This window comes from Ursus americanus, chromosome 5 (genome assembly GCF_024610735.1).
Source record: "Ursus americanus isolate L20-20 chromosome 5, mUrsAme1.1.p, whole genome shotgun sequence".
In the NCBI taxonomy this organism is placed as follows: domain Eukaryota; kingdom Metazoa; phylum Chordata; class Mammalia; order Carnivora; family Ursidae; genus Ursus; species Ursus americanus.
Window position 1 is genome coordinate 46,517,982 of NC_142131.1, and position 26,538 is coordinate 46,544,519.

General features: G+C 39.3%; 1 protein-coding gene across 1 annotated transcript in view; it reads right to left on the reverse strand.

The window, feature by feature from the left end:
• Positions 1-26,538, reverse strand: part of SPINK5 (serine peptidase inhibitor Kazal type 5) — a 76,699-nt gene that overhangs the window by 13,527 nt on the left and 36,634 nt on the right. Inside the window, exons 13-27 of the mRNA XM_087862455.1 lie at positions 26,231-26,312; positions 24,490-24,617; positions 22,636-22,717; positions 22,165-22,292; positions 19,389-19,437; positions 17,329-17,456; positions 15,433-15,520; positions 12,706-12,833; positions 11,995-12,058; positions 10,835-10,962; positions 9,018-9,117; positions 7,520-7,647; positions 4,338-4,410; positions 3,325-3,452; positions 3,094-3,172 (exon numbers count right to left, since the gene is read on the reverse strand). Coding sequence (XP_087718581.1) covers positions 3,094-3,172; positions 3,325-3,452; positions 4,338-4,410; positions 7,520-7,647; positions 9,018-9,117; positions 10,835-10,962; positions 11,995-12,058; positions 12,706-12,833; positions 15,433-15,520; positions 17,329-17,456; positions 19,389-19,437; positions 22,165-22,292; positions 22,636-22,717; positions 24,490-24,617; positions 26,231-26,312 — 1,513 coding nt within the window. The remainder of the gene's footprint in view (positions 1-3,093; positions 3,173-3,324; positions 3,453-4,337; positions 4,411-7,519; positions 7,648-9,017; positions 9,118-10,834; positions 10,963-11,994; positions 12,059-12,705; positions 12,834-15,432; positions 15,521-17,328; positions 17,457-19,388; positions 19,438-22,164; positions 22,293-22,635; positions 22,718-24,489; positions 24,618-26,230; positions 26,313-26,538) is intronic.

Here is a 26,538-nt window from a genome sequence, read left to right on the forward strand (position 1 = left end):
TTATTCTCATTTTATAGAGGAGAAAATAAGGCTCAGAGTGATTAAGTAAAGTCAATGTTGGAATTGTGATCAGAGATCTGCTAACAAGCCTTGTTATTTTCTGTGCTTTTACCTAGCAGAGAATAAAACTCCTAAACACTTGTAAAAAGATAAAGCTGCCTTTTATATTCACTGAAAAATAAGAACCTTAAAAAGAAGACAGTGAAAATGAATCCACAGGATCTGGCCTCTAATGAAATTTTTGGACATCTACAGAAATTTGTCATAAACTACCTGTAAGCTCAAAGAGCCAAAGGAAAGACGAGAAAATTACCTTGAAAAATACTGCTAGTAACGTGGATGGCAGTTGCCCTCTCTCCCTCCAGCCCTCCCTCTTTTCCTCACTTCCTTCCCAGCTTCCTTCCTTTCTTCCTCCTTTCCTCCCTTCCTCCCTCCCTCCATTCCTTCTTCCCTCCGTCCCTCCCTTTCTTTCCCTTTCTCTCTTTCTTTCTTTTGAGATATTTTATCTATTTATTTTAGAGAGAGAGAGAGAGGGTGACTGGGAGGAGGAGCAGAGGGAGAGAGACAAGCAGACTCCACGCTGAGCGCAGAGCCCAACGTGGGGCCCGATCTCATGACCCTGAGGATCATGACCTGAGCCAACATCAAGAGTCAGACGCTCAACTGACTGAGCCAGCCAGGTGCCCCTGTCCTTTCTTTAAATTGTGATACCCATGAAAACTCTAGACCTACTTTTATCTGCAGCATTAAAAAAGTTCTCTGGAATTAAATACTTGATCAAAATATTAAATTTCTCACAGCCATCATTTTTGGAAGTTGCTAGAATTATTTACTTTTCCAGCTACACAAAATCTCACACACATATATGTTTATGATAACATCCATCTGCCCGTACTTCTGTCTTTGCTTTATGGGTGCAATCTCTGGCTCTTCTATCGATCATCTCTGTGTAGTTAACTTATTTGAATTTTTCTCAACTGAAAAACTGGAACAATACCACCTACTGCATAGATTTGGGGAAGGCTTATTTATTTTTCACTGAGGTATGATTGATACTATATTAGTTTCAGATATACAACATAGTGATTTGACATCTGCATACTGGCCACCCCAATAAGTCTAGTTACCATCTGTACCCATACAAAGTTACCACAATGTTACTGACTGTATTTCCATGTAGACATTATATCTCCCTGACATTTATTCTAGAACTGGAAGTTTGTACTGGGTAGGTGGCCTGTATGGATAAATTTATTATGATTTGTCCCTCATAACCGACCACATGGACCCACATGTACACAGGCAGGCTAAGGAACGCTGTTTGTGAGACTCATGCTGTGTGAATAACCTTGGGAGCCTGGTTGTTTGAAATATATTATCTGCCCTCCATACGGCCCTTCTGTTCTGGGTGCCAAGAGCCACAAATCTTGTCTCACACCCCCTCCTGCTCAAGGCTGGGCTGGACCCCTAGAAGGGAATCCAGGAGGGGAGGCAGACAGACATAGCCCAGGCTCCTTGAAAATATAGAAACATGGTAACATAGAAATGCAGTTCACTGTAAACTGCAGGTAGGCAGACAAATGTTTAATTTCAAACCCTATTATTTGCCCTGTAAATATGGCCCTTATGGGGAGGGTTGGTTGGAAGTCTCACCTGAGAGGAGGATGTTCAGCCCAGGCCTCTCAGCCGGGACTCCAGCCTGGCTGTTCCCATGGGCTTCCCCAGCTAAGAAGGTTGGATGTTGTAAGCACCTGATTTGATGTAACTTTGCCTTATTCTCATTTATTGCCTACTATGACTTTCATCTATGTCATTGCTTTTTTCTCCTGTGTTTCTCAAGTTGTCCTCGTCTTTCTTTTTATTTTCAGCTGCCTTCCTCTTCTGTTCCTATTAGGTTTCTATACTAATAATAAACTTTTCTTTTCTTTTTGAAACTGAAACATAGCTGTTGTGAATCTTTTGTTCAGAACAGCAGGCTTAAATATGATAATGCATGTGCTTTGTAAAAAATTTAACTTTGCAGATGTAGATAAGACCATAGCTCTCGTTTTGCCACACAAACACACAAAATGGATATTTTTCATATATGAATATACAGAGCATTTTTTTGTTTGAAATTTCTAAAATGGATATTAAAAAAAGAAAAATATTGACCAAGATTATAAATAGAATAGATGGCCAGTACAGATGATTTGAAGTTGTACAATAAAATCTTATCTCAAGACCAGTCATTTACCAAAATGCATAATAGATATTCCCAACATATTTTTTAAGAAAGAAAATTACTATTAATGGTTCATTTTGTAAGTCAGTAGAAGACCTAATGAAAAGTTCCCTCATGAACATTCATTAACCAGAAAACTTCCCTGGGGAAACTTGATGATTTCTCTTTTCTATCTGGGGTCCATGGATGGATTAGAAGAGATTGTGCTGTGTCATATTCTGTGTGTTAGTGCTGTAAAGCATCAAACGTTATTTTTAAAGCCCTAACTGAATACAAGATGGCACTGGAACGCCAAGTCAAGAATTTATGATCTGGAGCTTCAAGTTTTTGATATTTGCTTTCTTGTTTGTAATTTTGGTATCTATTTGCTTAATTATTTGTTTTAAAACTTCAGAGAAGAGGGGCACCTGGGTGGCTCAGTCAGTTAAGCATCTGACTCTTGGTTTTGGCTCAGGTGGAGATCTCACGGGTGGTGAGATGGAGCCCCATGTTGGACTCTGTGCTCAGCGGGGCGTCTGCTGGAGAGTCTCTCCTTCTGCCCCTCCCCGCACCTACACGCACATGCTCTCTCTCAAATAAATAAATAAATGTTTAAAAAAAAATAAAACTTCAGAGAAGAAATCCTTTTGATAATATCAATAGTTTGTTGATTGTCATTGGTCCTGCAAATAGGTGGTAATTATATCAGAGCTGCTTTCAGGGCATTGAATAGCATGCTATTTCTTCGCAAGATCTGGCCATGCTCTCCTGTTCATTATTATATACACAATGAGTGGGACAGAGTAAGCATTCCATAAATATTTGTTTAACGAATTAACCTTACAACCAAGCTTCCAGCTTTAGATATTAGTATATCTAACACATGCTACCTGGTTTTCATTGCTTTTTTCTCCTGTGTTTCTCAAGTTGTTCTTGTCTTTCTTTTTATTTTCAGCTGCCTCCCTTTCCCTTGAAGAAAAAATGGAAAGAACATTTCAGCCAAAGCAAACTCATTAGTGATTAGATCTGTTTTTAAAAAGAAGTCATTCTCTCAAACTGCTGAGAAATGATTATCATACTTCAATATTCACAATTAAAGGCCCATTTTTGAAAATACTCACAGTTTGTCCTTACACATAGCACACTTATTGCCATGTGTCTTGCCATCTGGACCCCGGACAGGGTCACTTTCTCGGGTACAGATAAGTTGTCCATTTTTCATTTGGCTTCTAAACTCATCACACGTGTCCTAAAAAGACAGAAAGATTATACTGGAAATGACTGTTTTCACATAGTATTTGATTGGGCTTGAAAAATCTGAAGATTTTGATTCTAGAGTTAGGCAGCCACTTAACTTGCTGGGAGGCAGTATAATGACCTACAAACACATCCACATTCTAATTCCTGGGACCTGTAAAAATTAGTCTTATATGGTAAGGAAAAATTAAGACTGAAGATAGAATTAAGATGGCTAATTAGCTGCCCTTAACATGGAGATATTATCCTGAATTATCTGGGTGGCCCAGTGTAATCACAAAGGTTCTCATGCGTTAAAGATTGAGGCAGGAAAGTCAGTATCAGAGTGATGCAGCATGAAAACAATTCAACTGGCCACTGCTGATTTTAAAGGTGGCCACGAGCCAAGGAATGCCGGCAGCCTCTAGTGATTAGAAGAGGCTATGAAACAGATCTTCCCTAGAGTCTCCACAAAGAAACACAGTGCTGCTGACACCTTGGTTTTAACACAATGAGACTTCCAAATTCCAGAAAGGCATGATAATGAATTTGTGTCATTTTAAGGCACTGTTAATAGTAATTTGTTACAGCAGCTGAGCCTCATTCTCCCTATGTATAAAATAAAGTTAAAAAATGTATTTGACCAGGTTGTTGAGACAATAAAGTAAACTACTATTTTAAAAGTGCTTTGCAATAATGTTAGACTGAAAGATTCCCATTTGGCATTAAATTTCTACACTGAACAAGTTACCAGCAATATTGACGTGTATGATGGCTTCTGACCTTCTTAGGGCAAAGATCTTGGTTGGCAACATTGACATTCTCTTTCCATATTTTTGATTGCCAAGCATTGACTTACAGAAAGACCATTCTTGTCAAAATCTAGTTAGCGACTCACCTTTTCTGATGCAGATTCAGTTTCATTTGATCTGTAGCTGGAATGCTGATTTTTTTCCTCTGCTTCTCTTTCCCTGGAAGAGAAAAGAGTCAATGGTCATCCTGTTAACCCAGACTTAGGTTTGGAAGTAGCATTTAAGTTTGGGTATCCTAAACCACCTCCTTCACAGAGAATCTCTGTGCATCCCTGAGGCAGATAGTCAGTTCGGTTATTAGGAATCTTCCTCATCATAGGGTATGTAAGGTAGATATTATAGGTAGATCAACTCAAGTAATTTCAAAGTGTCCTTTATTTGTGTCCAGATTTAACTCTGTCTAACTTCTGTCCTTCAGCCTTACTTCATTCACAATCCCAGGACAACACAGAACAGGTTTGCTGATTCCATTACCTCTTCTTGATATTAACCCATCAGATATTCAGAGGCAAGTTTCAGGTCTTAAGCCCAGTGTCCTCATCTTTTCATCATAAGTTGTGGTTTTTAATTCACCACCAACTCACCATTCTAATGCTCTGATGAGTAAGGCAACCCATTAGAATATTATTTCTTAAAGTATGGAGCCCAAGATAGAAAACAAGTAATCTAGAAAGTACCTTAGGATCATGTTTTGTTGTTGTTGTTGTTGTTAATCTCTTACTTTTCTGATAAAATATTTATGTCAGTGGTCCCCTAAGTTTTCATGTGCATTAAGAAACACTGAGATTTTTAAAAATTCAGATCCACTGACCATCCCAACAGGTTTACTGACAAGATCTAGACTGGGATTCTAGCCTGATTTTTAACAAGCCAGGTCATTCTTCTTTCAAAGTTTCATTTGGTTTTGTACACAAAACAAACATGTGTATGAATGTATATAACACGAATATATATATATTTTTTAGGGAGTTCCCTTTGTGTAGTAAAGTGGTAGTAAAACATATCCTGAAGATTCAAACATATATAAAGTCATGACATTTTAATCAAGTACTATAGGAAGAAGAGGGTACAGTAATGATTCAGTTTAGTGGAATTCTAGTGATAATCACGGCTCTGATCAAAAGCTCCAGTGACCTCTGATCACATATAGAATAAAATCCAATGTCCTTCTCTTGGCCTAAAAATGCCTTATTTGATCTCTCCAAATTCATTTTCTACAATTTTCCATGTAATAATTTTGGGACATGATGACCTCCTTTCTGTTTCTTGAGCTTGGTAATTTTACATCTTCAGAAGTTTGCATTAGTTCTTGCTCTGCCTAAAACTTTCTTCCTCCAGGGGCGCCTGGGTGGCACAGTGGTTAAGCGTCTGCCTTCGGCTCAGGGCGTGATCCTAGTGTTGTGGGATCGAGCCCCATATCAGGCTCCTCTGCTATGAGCCTGCTTCTTCCTCTCCCACTCCCCCTGCTTGTGTTCCCTCTCTCGCTGGCTTTCTCTATCTCTGTCAAATAAATAAATAAAATCTTTAAAAAAAAAAACAAACAAAACTTTCTTCCTCCGGATGTCCAGATGGTTCACTTCACTCAATTTTACAGGTATCCCTCACATATCAGGCCTTCCCTGAACACCACAAACAAAGCAGCAACTGAAATCCCTTTCTGTTGCCTTGTTCTGCTTTATTTTCCTCATTACTAAAAGGCCTTGTGCTATGTAGTTATTTCCTTATTTGTTTATAATCTGTCTTTTCTATATTATATTGTAGTTCCATGGCAGGAACTTTGTTTTGTTCACATCAAGAATGCTTGTCCATGAGTAGTGCCTGTTGCATAGCAGACAATCAAAAATCATTTATTGTCAGATGAATGATTTCCAAAGATCGTAAAAAATATTCCATTTGTGTTGTGTTTTGTTAAATACTCCAGGTGAGTATCTTATAACGTAGAAGACACTGATTACAATGGCAAAATTTGGTCCTCATAATTTTCTGCATCTGAGAATCATTTGTTCCTTAACCAAATTATCTACTATTAATATGTGATGCAAAAAGAAACAAAGTCATAAGTAAAAAGCTATCTCGATTATGTTAGTCATATCTGCAAAGTAGAAGTTGTGCAAAAGGGTAACAGCATAGTGTAAGAGATCATAAAATTAGTTATGCTGTTACGTATTACTGAACACGAATGATGGTGTTAAGAGTGACAATTCACATTTACTGCGTGCCTACTTTGTGCAAGGCACTGTATTAAGAGTTTTACATGGTTCTTCTCATTGAACTTTCAAAAGAAATATTATGTGGCTCTGATGATTATTGTTGCCTCTACCCCCATTATAATTACAAGCAGAGGAAGCCTGGGGAAGTGAAATAACCTGGCGTGGAACATGAAGCTGAAATCATCTGATGCTAAAAGCCCAGCACTGTTCTGCTCTACTGCCCTGCTTCTATTAAAGACTTCTCATAATGTGAATAAATATTAGGCTGGTATTCAGAGGAACTGAATTCTGGTTTCAGCTCTGAAGTTCACGCCCCCATGAACTTAAAAAAAATTTCAGGTTTTCTCATCTGTCAAATGCAACATTTGCATTAATTAGATTTTCTCACATGGCCTATACTGTCACAAGATTATAATTTCTTTTCGAGGAGAAAGGTGAAAACGGTGTATGTGTGGAGAAGCATTACTTGTTAAACACACATCAATTAAATGCTATACTTAATAGCATTATGCTATAGGCATCAAATTTTAGAACTATGAGTACCCATCGAGGTCACTTAGAAAACTACCTTAATACACAGCAGTGATTCTGTTACTTGCCTCAGTACCACAAATCAGGTGTGGCTGAGTTGGGTAATAGGGGACTCCCATTCACGATGGGAAAATAGAAGAAACACACCTTGGATTATACAATAAATGTGTTGTATACACATAAGAAACAACCCTCTTCAACTATGCCTATGAACTATCCCAAATGACCTTCACAAATTCTCCACAGGATTTAGGCCTTATATGTTCTAAGGCACAACTATCTACCATGATGGCACTGACAGGTCACAGAATTATGATAGAAAAAATAGACTAGGAATCAGACATTGATTAGCTGCCAGTTCTAGGGCTTGTTGTTCCTTAGGGGATACATGAAGAAGAGACAATAATTGGGAATTAACAAAAAAGAATAATTTTCCTGGAGGGAGTGGTAAGTAAACAAGAAAGAGCCAGTCATTCAGGAGGAGGTGGTGACTATCTTTCGCACTGCCGGTGGACAGAAGTACTTACAGTATCGCTTTACACATGGTACACTTATTGTTGTACGACTTGCCGTCAGCATCACGTACGGGATCACGCTCCCGAGTACAGCTGAGTTTTCCATTTTGCATTTTGTCCCGATACTCTGCGCATTGGTCCTGAAAAAGGAGAGGAAAGTCGGTCTCTGGATTACCTGAACTAGTGTACTGCTGTTAAGTTTAACAAACTTCACTCAAAACCACTTGAGTAAGAGAAGTTCTGATATACCTCCTCTTATATGTAACACCTTACCACTGCTCTCCACAGAGAAAGGGGGCTGGAATTACCCATATTCTAAGATGTCAGTTGTCATGGATAATAACACTGCTTTTAAGGTTCTACACAGGGAAATTATCAAGCTGGCTGTGATTTAATAGCATGTATGAAGGGTCCGCAAACTATAGTCTACAGGACTAATTTGTCCTGCTGCCTGTTTTTATATATGGGATTTTATAAATAAAACTTGAAACACAACCTCACTCACTCAGGTATATTTATGGCTGCTTTCTGACAACAACGGCAGAACTGAATAGAAGCAGCAAAGACTATATGACTCAGAATGCCTAAAATATTTGTTATCTGGTGTTTATAGAAAAAAAAAGTTGCTAAGGAAGACAGGCTCAAGCCAACTGTGGAGAAGAGAGACAAAGGGCCTTACCAGCTCTCCCTAAGAGTGAGGATGTAGCCTCCTTAAGGAGAAAGATGGAAAAACAGAAGAGCCAGAATTTATCAAAGACATATGTTGAGCCTGTGTCAGATTTGGAAGCAAAAAGATGGTCTTGATATCCCAAGGTCGTAAGAAGAGAAATCAAAGCTGTCATCTTATGCAGCGGTGTGCACAGGCCCGAGGAGGGGGCTTACAGGCAATTACTGTCATTCTGACCCTTCAAAATGTCTCAGCAAATGTGTTAAAAACTTGCCTAACTTATTTTATTTTATCCCTGTAAGAGTGCTGCTGAAGAAGGGAAACTAGAGTTCAGGGAGATGAAGTAATTCATTCCATGCTGCACAAGTCCTGCCTGGCAGGGGCAGGGTCGTACCCCAGACTATCTGGCTCTGAAAACCCTGCTGTCACCATATTGTGCTGCCTTGGATCCCAACAGAAAATCTGCCTCTAACACCCAGTTGCGCTGAGGGAAAGAGAGAATAATAATAGAAAAGGAAGAGCATGTGATGCTGACGTGGAACGCCTAGAAGTCTCTCCTGAGAGAATGCCATGGTCTCTCCTGTGATCAATTATTGGCATGAGAGCTACATTATGTAAAAAAGGGTCAGGAGACTGGGATGATGTCAACATGTTAATTATTTCCAGGTTTAAAGAAGTCAAAATGAGCCCTAGAGAGATGAAAAATTACCGAGATATTACCCTACAGTTTCAAGGGGGAAGTCCCCTGTCCTTCCAAGGACGCTTTCACACCCAGCATGGCATCCGCTCCCCTCGTCAGTGACTTGCGTCCACCCTGCTTGTGCAAATCAGAGGTTCTCTCACCTGAGCTTCCCCTCCTCCACCGCTGCCGTGCGAGCTATGCCCCGCAGCATTTCTCTGATCTTCCTCTTCTTTTCTCTTTCTTTCTTCATCTTCTTTCTGGCTGGAGATTAGAAAGGGGGAGGTAGGGAATAATAGATTAACAGTGGACTGCATTTCTGCGAGTTCCTCATCCTGTGACCAAATTAGATTTGTATAGAATTCACCAGCATTTACCGAACATCTACCATGTTGCAGGCCCTCCTCTGAAAACAGAAAGATAAATTACGTGGAGTCCTTCTGCCTGGAAGAGCTCTCCCTGCTGTACAGGAAAACCAACATGTACGGAAACACAATTGAGACCACGTGAGCGACTTATCAGCCCTTCATAAATGCTCACTGTGACTCCCACCTGGATTCTTCTCATATACCTCGGAGCCAAGAGGTCCAAGAATAATTATCTTTTCTACCAGATGTGCTCTTGTTCCTGGATTTTCTACCTTTCATGAAGAACAAAACAATGGCCCTGCTCCCGCCTCTCAGCTCCCACAGTTGTTGCCACCATGACACTGATTTCACGTCTCACCTTCTCTCTGATTTCTCTCACTCTAGTTACTGCTCCGGATTCCTGCAAACCCCTTCCACCACCAGCAGCATTCCGAATCTCAGTCCTTTCCCTCTCTTTTTTCCCTTTTTACTGCCAACATATCAATCTTCCCAAAGGAACCATATTTATGCCACTTACTCTCCTACCTGAAAAATTTTAGCAGCTTCCCACGATATATAGATCCATGATCTGGCATTCAAACCCAGCAAAGTGGCTAAGTTCTAATGAAATTAAATGACTTGTTCTTTACTATTAATACTGTTTCCTAAGTTTTAGAGCTTTACTATGCTTTTTCCTTCTTCTCCTCTCATTCCTTCCTGGACTGTTCCCTTCTTATCCAAATTATAAAGTCCAGGTCTACTCTCCCATAAAACTTATTAACTCTCTCTTCCTTGAAGTACTAGAACACATTGAACACATCATTTATCATTTAGTAATTCCTCCTTCGTATTTTTAAAAAATATTTATTTATTTATTTTAGAGAGAGAGCAGAGGGAGGGGCAGAGGAAGAGGGAGAGAAGCAGACTCCCCACTAAGTGCAGAGTCTGATGTGGGGCTGATCCCAAGACCCTGAGATTATGACCTAAGCCGAAACCAAGAATCAGATGCTCCACTGACTGAGTCACCTGGGCGCCCATCCTCCTCTGTATTATGTGAACTTGTACCCATGTGTAATCCTTAGTCAACTGTATGGTTTCTGAGAAGTCTATTTCAGCCATCTATGTACAATCATTATTCCCATTATACGTTGTCGATGTTCAGTAAATGGCTATTGAATGACTGAAATATTTTATGTGTACTTCTGAACTTTGTGTAAAGAACTTTTTTCATTTTGCGAAAAATGTGATATTTTCAAGAACACAGGTAGAAAGTTAAACTGACAGTAAAATATGTTTATTATCTTCCCAGAGGTATTTAAAAGATAATGTAGAGAAGTGATCCATCAGACAGCAAAGGACTTAAAATCTTACCAAGAAAGATGTTGTGATCTATTAATAGGTAGGCTCTATTCCAGAAATTATAGAGAATGTAATACCCTAGTCATATATTGTCTAGTTCTAGAATTGTGAAACTTGGCCTTTATAAAGAAAGATTTGCCCAAAAATGCTCTACAGGGAATCATTTGCTCCCTTTATATGTGAAGAAAGGAGAAACACAATAGACATTATCTTCCTGGCTCTCTGTCTCCCCAACTCTGCCAACCCCCTGGCATGAGCTTCATTTGTGCACTCACAAGACAGCTTTACACATGGCACACTTGTTGCCGTGGGTCTTGCCATCTGGGCCACGCACGGGATCATTTTCTCGTGTGCAGAAAAGATTTCCATTTTGCAAAAGGCTCCGAAATTCACTGCATGTATCCTAAAGGAGGAGAAAAGGCAAGAGTGTGGGTATTTTTTATAAATTACTTTGTTAGGTTCCTTCCAAGTGCTTCCCAGTAAAACAGGAACAGAAAATGACCTCTGGGTATTTTTCTTCCTGACAATTGTTTCATACAATTCCTACTAAACACACATGACTTAAAAAGAAGTTTCTCTTTCTTTTTCCTTGAGATTTAGCCCCAAATCCATACTGAATCTGCACCCACACATAAGAAGCCCTTAATAAGCTGGGTTCTTTGAGAACTGGCCACTCATCTTTGATCGGGACAAACAAATGACCTCAAACTTGAAAAAAATCTACTTGAATTAACCTTTTTGAAACCCAGAACATATCATCCCAGATTATTCTAGTGTGCCAATGTATTATTTTTATTTCCCCCAAAATGCTGGCACCAGAAATAATTAAAGATAAAGTGAAGAACACAACTGATGTGATCTAATGTGGTCATTCAAAACGACACAGTGGATTAGGAATAATGCTAGATTTGGGTCTAGAGGTCTAGGTTTGAACTCTTTTGTTTCCATTTTTCAACTGTGAGAACTCTGAAAAATAAAGATGTGGAATCCGATGCCAACAGTCCCACTGCAGTTTTTTCCTTCTCTCTGGATTTTAAATCTTCAATTAAAAATATGGGAATGAGGTGAATCAGATGTTAGCAAACTATGGTCTATAAGCAAAATTTGGCCCACCACCTAGTTTTGTAAATAAAGTCTTCTTGGAACACATCCACGCCCCTTTATCTGCATTATTACCTATGGCTGCTTTACAGCTATGACAACAGAGTTGGGACAGAGACTGAACGGCCACAACCTAAAATGTCTACTATCTGGTCCTTTAAGAAAATTCTGTCAAATCCTAGACTAGTTGAACCTTGAGTTCTCTTACATAGGCTTTCAGTAATTCCACGTTTTTTTTGTTATGTTTTGTTTTTGTTTGTTTGTTTGTTTGTTTTCATAGAGAAACTGCAAAAACTCATCCTTCACTGTGGTATTAACCTTCCAGGATAACTACCTTTTCAGCTTCTCTCTTAGCTTTTGTTCTGGATTCAGCTTCTTTTTCTTTTGCTTCTTGCTGGCTGTAGGAGGGGGAGAGGGGAGAATCATTCCTAGCACCTATTACCTATTATCCTAAAGGGGAAATCTCTCCAGATAGAAATATCTCATTATTTCCATACCTCTATCAACTGAGCTTGGGAGTAGGAAGGTACATGCACAGCTCTCCATATTGTTTTTTGTTTTTAATGTTGTTTAAAAAATAAGACACATGGGTCATAGCAAGCAGTAAACAAATTTTTAGCACCACATTCTTCTGGAAAATAAAGATATTGTTCTTCTTCCCAAAAAGCAATGAGGATGCTTGAAAATATTTACTAGATGTCAGCAAATTTTCAATTTGTTAGTGCCTAGTAATCACATCTTTGGATTATTCATGGTAGTATGTATGCAGAGAACAGGTATCCCAGTCCTTATATGCCATTAACTCTGGGGGAATCTGCTGTGAGCACATGGTCCTCCCTGGAGCAATTCAAGTACATTTTAGAACACTGAGAATACCTCAAAGAAATGCACAAAGTATATGGCTTTATAACTGTAAATCCTTGAACATCACACAAAGATAGCTTCCAAATCTACTTCCTTGAGAAAACCTTCAGTATGACTACCCTTGCCTGCCCCAGGCCTATCTTCTCCCACACTCAGCAGCAGTGGCTGAGGCTCGACTCACAAAAAGGCTTCACACATGGAGCACGTATTGCCATGCATTTTCCCATCTGGGCCTTCAATGGGGTCGTTCTCCCTGGTGCACGGGAGTCGTCCGTTTCTCACATAGTTACGGTATTCACTGCACAGCTCCTGCCAAATGAAGGTGGATTTAAGAATCAGGTAATTAAATACTGGATAACTCCTCCACAGCACCCCTCTGAAAACTGTGATGGAATGCTCCCAAATGTAGTGGATGCATCAAAATGGTGATGTAGAAGGTCAATATTACCAAGATACTTTTCAGGAACCCAGGTCACACATTATCTGCAAAGTAAGATTATGTTACTGATATCATTAGAAAACCTTCAGTTCAACTCAAATATTATTCAGGGCTAGGTACCGTGAGATATACGAAGAAGAATTATCTATTGTTCCTTTTGTAAAAAAAAAAATTGTGATTGGCAGAATAATAGCTCCTACCCCCCAAATTTGTCCAATCTAATACCCAGATCCTATATATTACCTTACTGGGCAAAAGGGATTTTGCAGATGTAATTAAGAACCTTGAGATGGGGAGATTCTCCTGGATTATCCTAGTGTCCCCAATGTAACTGCAGGGGTCAGTCCTTAAAATTGGAAGAGTGAGACAGGAGAGAATGAGAGAGAGTTACAACTGCAGAAGAACAGTCAGAGATGCGACGTTGTTGGCTTTGAAGATGATGGAAGGGGTCCAAGAGCTAAGGAGCACGATGGCTTCTAGAAGTGAGAAAAAGCTAAGAGACAAATTTTCCCCTAGACATTCCAGAAAGGAACAGAGCCCTACCAACCCTTTGATTTAGCTCAGTGAGATCTAGGTCAGCCTTTTTTTTTTTTTTTTAAGATTTTATTTATTTATTTGACAGTGAGAGAAAAAGAGAGAGAGAACAAGCAGGGGGAGTGGAGTCAGAGAGAGAGGAAGAAGCAGGCTCCCCACTGAGCAGGGAGCCCGATGTGGGGCTTGATCCCAGGACCCTGAGATCATGACCTAGGCCAAAGGCAGACACTTAACTGACTGAGCCACCCAGGCACCCCCAGGTCAGAATTCTAATGTAAAAACCAAAGATAATAGGTTTGTATTGCTTTAGGCCACCAGGTTTGTGGTAATCTGTTAGAGCAACCATAAAAACCAAATATAGAGTATTTAGAGTCTTTGGAGAAAGTGCATAGAAGCATCTATAAGTTAGAATAAAACCAACAATGTAATTGAGAAATAAAGGAAAATTGCTGGCATAATAGATGATAGAGCTATTAAGTATATTGTATAAATGGGGAAAATCTTTGGAGGGCAGCTAATACTTATTCTGAGCCATGAAAAGTGACCAGAATTTTGACAGAAGGAAGGGATAGTTATGTCTGAGTATGAGGGGGCCATACAGAAAGTAAAGTTCATTGCATGTATAATACTGAAGAATTAAGGCATGTGAGGGAATGTGCTGATACACATGGGTAAGTTCCTCGGGACTTCATAAAAATAATACACATAATAATATTTTATAAGTGAAGAAAATAAGACACAAAACTGTCTGCCTTGCTGGTAGGGAGACACAGCCAGTATTTGAGCCCTGGCAGCATAAGTCCAGAGTTCAGGTTTTTTACCATAACGTGACTGAGTCCATAAGACGGATACCTTGAATCAATGCTTGGTGTGTCCAAGAAGCAACAAGGCGGCCACTGTGGCTGGCACAAGGGTGGCGATGGGTAGAAAGTAGGAAATGAGGCCTGAGAGGTGGCAGACGTCAGATCATGCATGGCACTGTAAGCCACTAGAAGGACCTTGGTTCTTACTCTGAGTGAGATGAGAAGCCACTGGGTGGCACAACCTGCCTTATGTTTTTAAATAATTACTTTGGTTTCTGAGTTGAGGGTAGATTGTAAGAAACAAAGGTGAGAGCAGGGAGAACAGTTAAGAAGTCAGGTCTTCCAAATTATAAAAGGATACAGGAGAGGAGAAATGAAGACCTGAGGCACACCCCGTCAGAATCTTACAAATGGTGACAGGGTGCAAGATCTAAGGTGTATCATGGACATTATAGCCAGAACTTGTGGTCCAACTGCTGGCTCTCAAATTATTAACTTTATATATTTCCTAACTTCTTATCTGAGCCTCTGAGTCCTCTTCTATAAAATACAGACAATAATACATACCTTGAATGGTTACTACAAAGATCAGCCCTAAAATTGCTATACCCTATGGCGTATAGCAGCAACTAAATAATTAATAGCCATCATCATCATCATCATCATCATCATCATCATCATCATGATGTGAGAATGCAAACCCAAGGCTCAAAAATGCTGTTAAGTAATTTCCCCAAAATCTCACAGGAAATTAATTGGGATTAAAACTTAGGGTTTGTATGTTTTGTTTTGTTTTGTTTTGTTTTGAACTACCCATCCTTATATAAAAAGATAGAGAAAAATCTGAAATCTGCCTCAATTGGTTTGTATTCAAACAAGATAGCCATCTATATGTACTTCTTTCTTGGGGATAATACAATTCACATGGTCAGTGGAGAAAATGGTGACTGACCTCTTCTCAAATACACAAGCAACTAAATCAGAGGGAAGAAGGAATCTTCTCATACACAAGGATCCAAATAAATGTTCTCAGTCTGTAAAGTCACTAAGGACACTGGGATGAGGAGGCAGGAGCGGGAGGCTAGTCTAGGGGAATGGAATATTTACGTGTTCTAAAATCTAAAACAGTTACCTGCGCTGCTTCTCTTTTCACTTTCTCAGGCTTTGCTTTGTCCTTTCCTTCCTTGACATTATTTTTCTCTTCTTCTTCTTCAAGTTTGCTGCAATTAAAAACAAAAAAGATACAAGCTAAGCAGGATTTCCCATTCTCTATGAAAATGTATTTTATTTTATTTTATTTTTTTTTTTTAAAGATTTTATTTATTTATTCGACAGAGATAGAGACAGCCAGCGAGAGAGGGAACACAAGCAGGGGGAGTGGGAGAGGAAGAAGCAGGCTCAAAGTGGAAGAGCCTGATGTGGGGCTCGATCCCATAACACCGGGATCACGCCCTGAGCCGAAGGCAGACGCTTAACCGCTGTGCCACTCAGGCGCCCCTGAAAATGTATTTTAAAAAGGGATGAGGATCTTCCAGACAAGGTCAGATTCACTCTTCAGTAAAGATCTACCCAGTCTAAGAGATACTATCACTGTGCCAAATAATGCAGATAATAAACAAAATAATAATGAAATACAATCCACCCTAAAAAAAAACTAACATGATCTTTTATCAGTATTAAACCCTCAAGTAGTTTTGACTCCATCAGTCTTATTCCATCAATCAGTGACTTCAGTGATCTGAAAGAAGCCACAGTCACCTTGATTTCTAAAAATCGTGCAACTTTTCCTATGTAAATAGCAACCATATCAGTGAGGAAAGCCAGAGGTGATACCAAGACAGACGATTGGCCCATAGTCAAAATAAACCATGTTTCACTATAAAATTAAAATTTTAGATATTAGTTTAAGGGGATTAATATTCAAGTTGAAGTTCAAGTTTTAGAATAATTATCCAAGTCTAAGAAGATTCAACAATTAATATGATAGGTTGATCATGAGCTTAAGCTTCTGGCTTTCTTGCCATTTTCTATTGATACACAGCTTATCAAAGCTGGAAACTCTGTAGCACTGATCACATCTCATTTAGTCATCAGCACAGCATGGACAAATGGATCAAGTGAGAAAAGAGCCTTGATGTCCTGAATCTCAGGTCACTGTGTACACTACTGGCATAGTCTGTCAATCTCGCCTTTAAGGAAATATGTGCACATACCTGAGACTGGACAAGGACATGTGAAAGTTAAGGGACAACAATAACTTTGCAGCTTTTCAACAGATATTATTTAAACACTTTCCTCAGCATTTACCTTAGCCTGAGACTCTGTAGAGGATGAGGAATCTAAGAAGGAGGAGACCCTGAGGAGGTAATAGTCAATTTCTCCTATACTGTCTCACTCAATGGAGTTTTGGTCCCACTCACCAAGACAATGGCCTAAGAGTCCCTTGGACTCGGCTCACAAGAAGACATTTCAATAAACATGTATTGTATGGGCTTGCCTCGTACAGGTTTTACTCTCTATGCTAAACCACTTAACAGAGTGTTTATTTAAGCTGTGCACAGTAATGTCCCTGAAGGGATAAATGCAACTTTCTCCATTCCCTCTCTCATTCAGGTTATTTTAACACTTCTTTCCTACTGGCCTCATAAACCTCTATGCAACTGGTTTTCCCTTAGCCAAGAGCTGAATATATTCACAGAATCATAAAATGTCAGGGGTGAGAGAGACAAAGATATTACTGTATCCAGATCATCAAACTTATGGTGTCAGTTATGAATGATGATTATTAAGTGTTAAAAATATAAATTAAGACTTTCCCATGACTTAACTAGAGGATAGAAGGATAACTGGATACAGAATCACATTGTCACTGTGTGATTCATTATTACTTCATGTCTTGTCTCTGTGCTTTTAAACTTACATAGCATACAAGCCATGGTATATATTCTACACACTTCTGAGGAAACTGAGACTCAGACGTGATCAATGATGAAGAGATTCAGTGGGACAGACGAGGGTAGGTACTCACAATAGGCTTGCACACATGGCACACTTGTTTCCGTGCATTTTGCCATCGGGGCCGCGGACAGGGTCATTCTCCCTGGTGCATATAAGCATTCCATTCCTCACTTGGTTCCGAAATTCACTGCAGAGCTCCTGGAAAATATTTTCTCAGAATGACTGTCTACCCTTTCTGCACCTTTGCCTCTTCTGAGGAATAAGTGACGCAGAGTAGAAGAAAAACAAAAAGCGATCACAAGGAGCAGTAAATCGATAAGTCTTTACAAAGCTTCCATCATGGACTCAGAATTGTCCTTGCACTAGACTGGATCCAGAAATATTTCTCATCATCATTCTGCTCACACTCTAGGTGCAGAAGAAGGCTGACAAAATTAGCAGAGAACAATGTATATGTTTGTGTTATGTTACATGTCACAGTCTATAAAGGGGAGGGGCTTCCATGGACCTAGAAGAAGAGGCTTCCTGGAGGAATGAGAATACTGCTGAGCTTCCATGAGAAAGAAGGACATCCTGCATTTCCAACTACTCGGGTGAAACTAGAGGACACTGCTGAGTGAAATAAATGATACAGAAAAAAAAATTCAGTACAATCTCACTTATATGTGGAATCTGAAAAAGCTGAACTCATAGAAACAGAAAGTAGAGTGGTGTTTGCCAGGGGGTGGGGGAAATAGGGAGACGCTGGTCAAATGGTATACATTTCCGGTTATAAGATGAATAAGTTCTGGAGATCTGCTTTACAGCATGGTAATTATAGTTAACAATACAACAGTATTACGCAGTATAATTGAAAGTTGCTAAGAGAGTAGCTCCTAAATGTTTTCACCACAAAAAAGAGATGTATTTATGTAATAACGTTATGTGATGGAAGTGTTAGGAAATGCTAAGGGAGTATCATTTTACAATATATAAGTGTACCAAAGCAAGACAATATACACAATGTTAAACTTACACAATGTTGTATGTCAATTATATCTCAATAAACCTGGAAAAATTAAAATAAGAATAATGTGCAAAAAAATTAGTGAATCTCAATTTGTCTTTAAGAAGGCTGAGAAGGAAAAGAAAAACATGCTTAAATTAAGAAATAAAGATATATTTAAAATAAAGATATGGAGGAGAGGAAAAGTATGAGCGCTTGGAGAAACTGACACCTTTCTGGGAGTTCCTTGAAAAAGAAGAGGGATAGGGGATTTCAAACAGGAGAGGTACAGTAGGAGCAGAGGGAAGAAAAAAATGTGTTAAGACTGACTGGAAAATCTAAGATGATTTAGCAGCTCATCAGATATTATGGATAAAACAAGTGTCCAATTCTAAATTACCAATAAAAGGATGGTTTCAACTAACAGAAAGAAAGTTCATGAGAAAGTGAGTCAGTTTAAAGGTAGACTTTTATTTTTATTTTTATTTTTTTTAAAGAGGGAAGGATTTTTTTTTTTTTAAAGATTTTATTTATTTATTCAACAGAGATAGAGACAGCCAGCGAGAGAGGGAACACAAGCAGGGGGAGTGGGAGAGGAAGAAGCAGGCTCACAGCAGAAGAGCCTGATGTGGGGCTCGATCCCGGATCTCCGGGATCACGCCCTGAGCCGAAGGCAGGCGCCCAACCGCTGTGCCACCCAGGCGCCCCTAAAGGTAGACTTTTAAACTGTGTCTACTTTTCCCAAATAAATATTAGGCTATATTTTGCATTTATTAGGTAATAAAATCCATAAAGGTAAATTTTGTTTATGGCCGTTATATGAGAGTAATCTGACATCACATACAGTCAGATTTTATTGTGCTACTTGTGAGAAGCCAAATATGGAGAATATGCCTTACGGAGTAAGTTAACCCTCTCCTTCTTATAAAATGAAACTCAAAATGTGAATTATCATGCAATAAAACTAGTACTCTAGAAACTTCTACTTGAGACCCCTTTTGACAAGTGACAGGCTTTTTGCTGCTGTTGTTCATTTCAGGCATGGCAATTGAAAAAGGAAAACATTTCTGCTAATGAGGTATCTAGAATACTTTAAGAAGAAAAAAATGTCAAGGCATAGCATTAGCAGTCCCGAGAAAAATTACCTTTGTAGCTTCTCTTTTAGCTTTTGCTCTTGCTCTTTCTTCTTGCTGACTATAAGGATCAGGGGAAGAAAAAGAGGGAAAAAGAAATGGGTCTTAATACAGTTCAGTAGATTCTTAACATTTACAGTTTGATCATTCGTTGCTTTGACAATTCTCAAGCACCCCCAAGGATCCACTCACAGCAATTTGTAATTTTATTGGAAAATAAACTGAAATGATTCACTTCACCTCAAGAAACTAGTGTGCAAGAGAAAGTCCCTTAATGAGTAAACCCATTAGCTGCCAGCAAGTACACTGCAGTAATATTTTCCTATTGGCTGATTCTTTTACATCTGCAACAGCTCTCTACAAAGTGCTAATATTTGGCTTCTGGGAGGCAGTGTAGCATGGTGGTAAAGAGGACAGAGTCCAGAGCCATAAGGAACACAACAGATGTCTGAACCTCTCTGTGCCTTCCTCATCTTTAAATGCAGAAGGGGAAGGAAGGGATAGGAGGAGTAATAACCACATTCTTCTCATAGGATTGCTGTGAGCATTAAGTGAGCTGATACGTGTAAAGCAACTAGAGGAAATATCTGGTACATAATGAAATGATTGACAAAGGTGATATAAATGATCGCTATCATCATCACTGTAGTTATTATTAAGAGTGAACCCTCCAAAAAAAAGGCATATGAAGGAAATAAAGTGAGGGTGATAGCTCTTAACCATTTTAGGTAACTAACAGTGTTGCAAATCAAGTTTAGCACAACTGGATCTATAATCTAAACAATTTAATCCTGTTAAATATGTATAAAGTTTTCACCATAAAAGGTAAAAATGTGTAAATAATATGTAAAAATGTTACGTTTCAATCAACATAAGACTTGCTCATTGATTAAATTAAAACTTTTTTTTTAAGATTTTATTTATTTATTCGACAGAGATAGAGACAGCCAGCAAGAGAGGGAACACAAGCAGGGGGAGTGGGAGTGGAAGAAGCAGGCTCATAGCGGAGGAGCCTGATGTGGGGCTCGATCCCATAACGCCGGGATCACGCCCTGAGCTGAAGGCAGACGCTTAACCGCTGTGCCACCCAGGTGCCCCTAAATTAAAACTTTTTTAAATGGTGAAAAGACGGGGTGCCTGGGTGGCTCAGTCAGCTAAGCGTCTGCCTTCAGCTCAGGTCATGATCTCCGGGGTCCTGGGATCGAGCCTCAGCAGGGAGTCTCCTTCTCTTTCTCCCTCTATCCCTTCCCCTTGCTCATGCTTTCCCTTTCTCTCTCGAATGGATAAATAAAATCTTAAAAAAAAAAAGGTGAAAAGACAGTTTGCATATGGTATTAAAATGTGCAAAAAAAGACTATGGAGGGAAAAATTATTCTCAAAAAAGGCAAGAGCCTTTGCTAACATACCCACAAAATACGACATAGTAAATATTTCTTTTTGATAAGGAATTTTTATAGTGATGGGAGAAAATTACTAAAATACCTCCAACTGTGATGTTTCTCATACTTCTTTATATGGAAACTGATCTAAGCTTTACCATGAGTCTACGTTGACTAAAAAATTAAAGAAGCATTTTCTTTCCATACCGGGAAATTATCAGAGGAAGCAACAGAGCTGACCACTAGGTGGCAGAATTACTTCCTTGTCACCGAAAGATAAATATAAAGAAATGTAAAGAAAAAGAGACTGAGACAAACCTAACTACAGGCAAATATAATTAATTGCCAGAAGTTATAACGGCATTGCTAAATGATTGTATTACATTTACAGCATACAATGGAAAACATCATTTTCTTCATTTTTTTTCTGCACGGCTATTTCTCATTCCCAACTTCTCTGGGCCTTTATGTTGTCATCTTGCGATAATACAAGATCCACTTCATGTGTTTATTGTGAAGATTAAGGTAGCAAAACTTTTAGCAAGTATATGCCGATTACATGCATTCAATAAATGATGGTTATGATGATTTGGTTTTTAGTGCTTCTATGCCCAAACACTACTGGACAAATCTTCAGGGTTATAATGTTCTCCACCAGGGGAGACTGAATGACTGAATCCTTTCAGAAATTCTGGGTATATAGAAAATCAACTGGAGTATCCCTTGGGAATAAGATAAAAAAACCTTAAGGAATATCATAGACTTTTGTTTGAGAGGATACATCTTGTCATTTATTCTACAGTTGTATTTTACTCGCCTGAAAATGAGCATCCAACTTTTACCATTTCTAAAACAGTCTTCACCTACTTCAACTATTATAAAATTCATCTTCATTTTGCACCCAAATCTGTGTCCCTAAAGCTCTCAACCATTTTAATTCTACTTCTTGAGGTCACACAGAGTGAGTAAGAAGAAAGGTAGTGAACTAAAACAGAAAAAAAAACCTTCTTCCTAAAATTTTCCATGCACCATAATGATATTTTATATGTAATCTCATCCATTTCCTATTTTAGCTGATAATCCTTCAGAAAACTAAAAGCAATTCTTATGGTTATCATATTCTCTTCTCTGAATAAAAGATCTCGAGTTACCTCTAAAATATCCTAAAACAAATTATTATGGCTCTCTTCAGATCACAGTAATCATCATCTGAAAGCTCTCCACTTGCTTTTTCGTTTTGTGTTTTCTTCTGTGTGTGTGTGTGTGTGTGTGTGTGTGTTTTAGTTCATTTAAATGTGACACCCAAAAATGATCACTGCCCTGAAGAGGAAAATGCATTATTTGCAACTGTTTAAAAACTTCCCTCAGTTCCTTCTCCCTCTCTTTCTGAAGTCCTGAGCTCTACTCACAAGAAGGCCTCACACATGGAGCATGTGTTGCCATGCATTTTCCCATCTGGACCCTTGATGGGGTCATTCTCTCGCGTGCAGAGAAGCTGTCCATTCTTCCTTAACTTGCGGTATTCACTGCACAATTCCTGTGAAATTGAGGAAGGAAGTTTGAGGTTTTGAACACAGGTGGGGGCAGACTGGAAAAATAGCTGAAGTTCAGGCTTTTTTTCTTAAATGGGGAACAGCAATTGGCTTATTTTAGAATAGTTCTTAACTGGGAAGACATGACTATTTTTAAATGATAAAAGTTACACATCCTCGACCAAGAAATAGTCACATATGCACATGGGTATATGCTCACATATAAACAAACACAGACTGTACAAATGTTTCCTACAGTTTCAGGGGATTTATGAGTTTCCTGAATGCCATCTATGGAGGCCAGGTCCACATGCCTCCGCCTTCAACTTCTGGAGAAGTTCCCCTCACCTCAAAGGGGGCTGTGTTTTCAGATTCTCTCTTATTTCTTGACTCATTTTCCTTCTTTTTCTTTTCATCTTCCTCTGTTTGGCTAAAAAGGAATGATTAAAAAAGAGATCAGTAAGGATCATAGAATGTCCAGGTTGAAAGTGACCTCAAATACCATTTAATTATTACAGTTAGTACTTATTAAATTCTGGGGCACCTGGGTGGCTCAGTCAGTTAAATGTCTGCCTTCAGCTCAGGTTGTGATCCCAGGGTCCTGGGATTGAGCCCTGCATTGAGCTCCCTACTCCCTCTCCCTCTGCTCCTCACCACCTTCCTCCCCTGCTTGTGCTCTCTCTCTCTCTCTCTTTAAAAAACAAAAAACACAAAACAAACAAACAACAACAACAACAACAAAAACACAACTTACTAAATTCTTACTATGTGCCTGACCTGGGGCTCATTCCATGAAATCTTCCCAACTGCATGTTACAAAACTACTATTTATAACCCCTTTTACAAATGAGAAAACTGACAGAATGGATCATTTTCCCAAGGACACAGAACTGATAAATGTACACCACATATTTAAACCCTAATCCACAGGAAGTTTTTTGATCTCCCACTACTCACATCTTCTAATACTCAGTATGTCTGGTTACTGTCTAGCTTTGCTTTAATCTGCTAGTAAATTCTCTACCTCTATCATCCTTGAAACCCCACACAGGTCATTCTACCCTTGAAGTCCCCAGACGGTTAGGAAGTTGCTTCTGGCATTGAGCCAGACCCCTTCCAGAGCTTTCTCTCTTTGTTTCCACTTTCATCCACAGAGACAACCTAGAACTAGTGTTGATTCCACATTTAAAAACAAAAGCTACTTGGATATTTCAAGACCATGACTCCCCCCTTGATAAATGTACCAAGCCTTAACAGTCCTCGAAGGACATGGTTTTTATTCATTTCTTCTAAATAGTTTTTGCTTTCCTGCTGAAGTGGTCCTCTCATAATGGAACACAGAAATGCAGCAGAAAGTTAATCTGAACTCACTGCTTACATTTTCTAGAATCCCTTCCATAACAACAACTGTCTAGTAGAAGAGAGAGATATTGAACATATAGTCACACGTACTAATTTACAGCTATTAACTGTGCTTAGTGCTATGAAGCAAAATCCTGATCACCATGAAGGAGAAACTGTGGGGTTAGGAATGTAGAGTAGGCTTTACCACAGCTGTTTAAGCTGACGAGACACATAGGAGGGGTTCACTTCACCAGATACTCATCATTTCTATTCCAAGTCATTTCCCCAGGTCCTGTGTATGAACTAATGTACCGATTTGCATATCGATATGTTTGCTTTGTGATGTGTTGTGTGATTTCAGATGACTTCACAGCCTGCTCTGCAAGGGTAAGATCCTTGTTTTACATCCTGTACACTTCCAAAGGAACTCAACCAGTGACTGATAAGCAAGAATGATTCTTTGGAGTTGAATAGGAGTGATCTCACCATGATGGCAACATAGATGGTTCCTAACTTCCCTTCCCCTCATCAGAACAACCAACCTGTATTCAAGAACATGACATGACTGAGAGAATCCTAGAACACAGGGACGAGGCTGAAGTACCCACCGTACCTCAGTGACCAAGCCAGACTGCATTAGAAGGGTACGAGAAGCAGCTACATGTGGACCTCATTGCCCCTCTCTCAGGACAGAGCAGGAATTATTCTTTGATAATTATGACATTGTGTAAAGATGCCGTTGACAGGAAACAAACACAATTTAAGAAATAAAATATAACAAAGTTAAAATTAAAAAATAAAAAATGAAGCAGAAAGGACAAAACTCTCCCTCATTTTCCCAGGCGTAGTGCTACTCACAAGAACACCTCACACATGGAGCAGGTGTTGCCATACATTTTCCCATCTGGGCCCTGGATAGGGTCGTTCTCTCGCGTGCAGGGGAGTTTTCCATTCCTCACAAGCTTGCGGTATTCACTGCACAGCTCCTGCCAAGACAGAGAAAGCAAGCTGGGGATACGTTTTATTCCTATTCCAAGCAGAAGACTGGAACATCAACTTTGGCAGAAACTAATATTATGCTTCTTTGACACCAGGACTTTAGTTGTGTTTCTCTCAAGAGTAAAATTTAACACAACAAACAGAACTCATCATTTGCTAACAGACGGGAACACGTAAGACATAATGGGATGTCACAGTGTAATAAAAGACGTGGACAAGTAAACTCCACTATCATCTAAACACACTAAAATAAGGGCTGGGGAGCCTGGGTGGCTCAGTCTGTTACGAGTCTGGCTTTGGCTCAGGTCATGATCCCAGGGTTCTGGGATGGACCCCCAGGTCAGGCTCCCAGCTCAGTGTGGAGTCTGCTTCTTCCTCTCTCTCTGTCCCTCCCCCTGCCCTGCCCCTCTCCCTGCCCTTCCCCTCCCCCTGCTCATGCTCTCTCTCTCCTGCGCTCTCCCTCTTTCTTGCAAATAAACAAAATCTTAAAAAAATTTTTTGTAAGAATAAAGTAAATGCAAACATACAGGTACAGGAAAATCTGAGAACACAGAGGTTAGGACCATGAGATCTGACTGTGAACACCCGGGAAGATGTCACATAACAAGAATAATTTGAGTGAGACTGAAGAGTAAACAGTATTTTCGTGGGTAAGAAAAGGATTGGGGAATATGTATAAGAGACCATTAAGCTGGGAAACAAAGTAGGAAACTACACGGGCATATAGCAGAATATGAATTTCTGATTAAAGATAAGCCAAATAAGAAGGGAGAGAGAAGGAAACTGAGGTACACCCTATAGTTGATGATGAGCCTTTCGTGGCTTTTAAGCAGAACAGTATTGTGATCTGATTACTATGTGAAGCTTTACTCTTAGCTCTGTTAGGGAGGATAGTTGAATAAGGGAAAGAATAGAACCTAGAGGGAAAAGCAGGAGACTTTCATCTTCTAAAAAATAAGTAGTAACAACTTATAGAAGGCTATGGAAACAAATATTGTAACATCTCAGAGGTAAAAACAGGCTTTCCGTGTGCGGAATGAAGGTATTTTTATCCCAATTCAGATGTGAAATTTTAAAAATTCATATGTAGAAAATATACACGTACAGTCTCTGGGAAGTGGTTTGCAAAAGCTAACACAGTCTATAAGTGATGAAACCAGTGCTAGAACCTAGTTTTTTCAGACTTCAAATAATTTTTACTCGACAAGGTTAGTCTTGGAAGCAGCAAGAATTGATCAAGTTCCCATAGCATTCATCTCAATGTCATCTCCAGATTAAATGGTTAGGATTTCCTGGCAATTTTTACTGGACAATATTCCACCCTTTATTATTTTTTTTTTAATTTTATTTATTTATTTGACAGAGAGAGAGAGAGCACAAGTAGGCAGAGTAGCAGGCAGAGGGAGAAGGAGAAGCAGGCTCCCTGCTGAGCAAGGAGCCCGATGTGGGGCTCGATGCCAGGACCCTGGGATCATGACCTGAGCCGAAGGCAGCCGCTTCACTGACTGAGCCACCCAAGTGCCAATATTCCACCCTTTAGACTCTGAAATATGTTCAAATTAGAATGCAAAGTGTGACTCAATGGGGGCATTCCACTCACTGCATATAAGGGTGTTTTTTCAGATTCTCTTTTATTTCTTGCTTCTGCTTCAACCTTTTTCTTTTCTTCAGCTTCTGCTTGGCTAAATGAGAGAAAAAATGAGACGAATCCATTGGCCCAGGTATAGGCAATTATTTGTCCACATTCTTGCATTGCTAATCTGTCCTCCCTCCTTAGGAAGAGCAATTTTGTCCTTTTATCACTACATACCAATGAGAAGCAAAAAAACAGCCTCCAGTATGGTAAGATACCATAACTTCTTCATACTTTTTGCTTAACATTGAAAGAAAGATAGTGATTGTGGATCT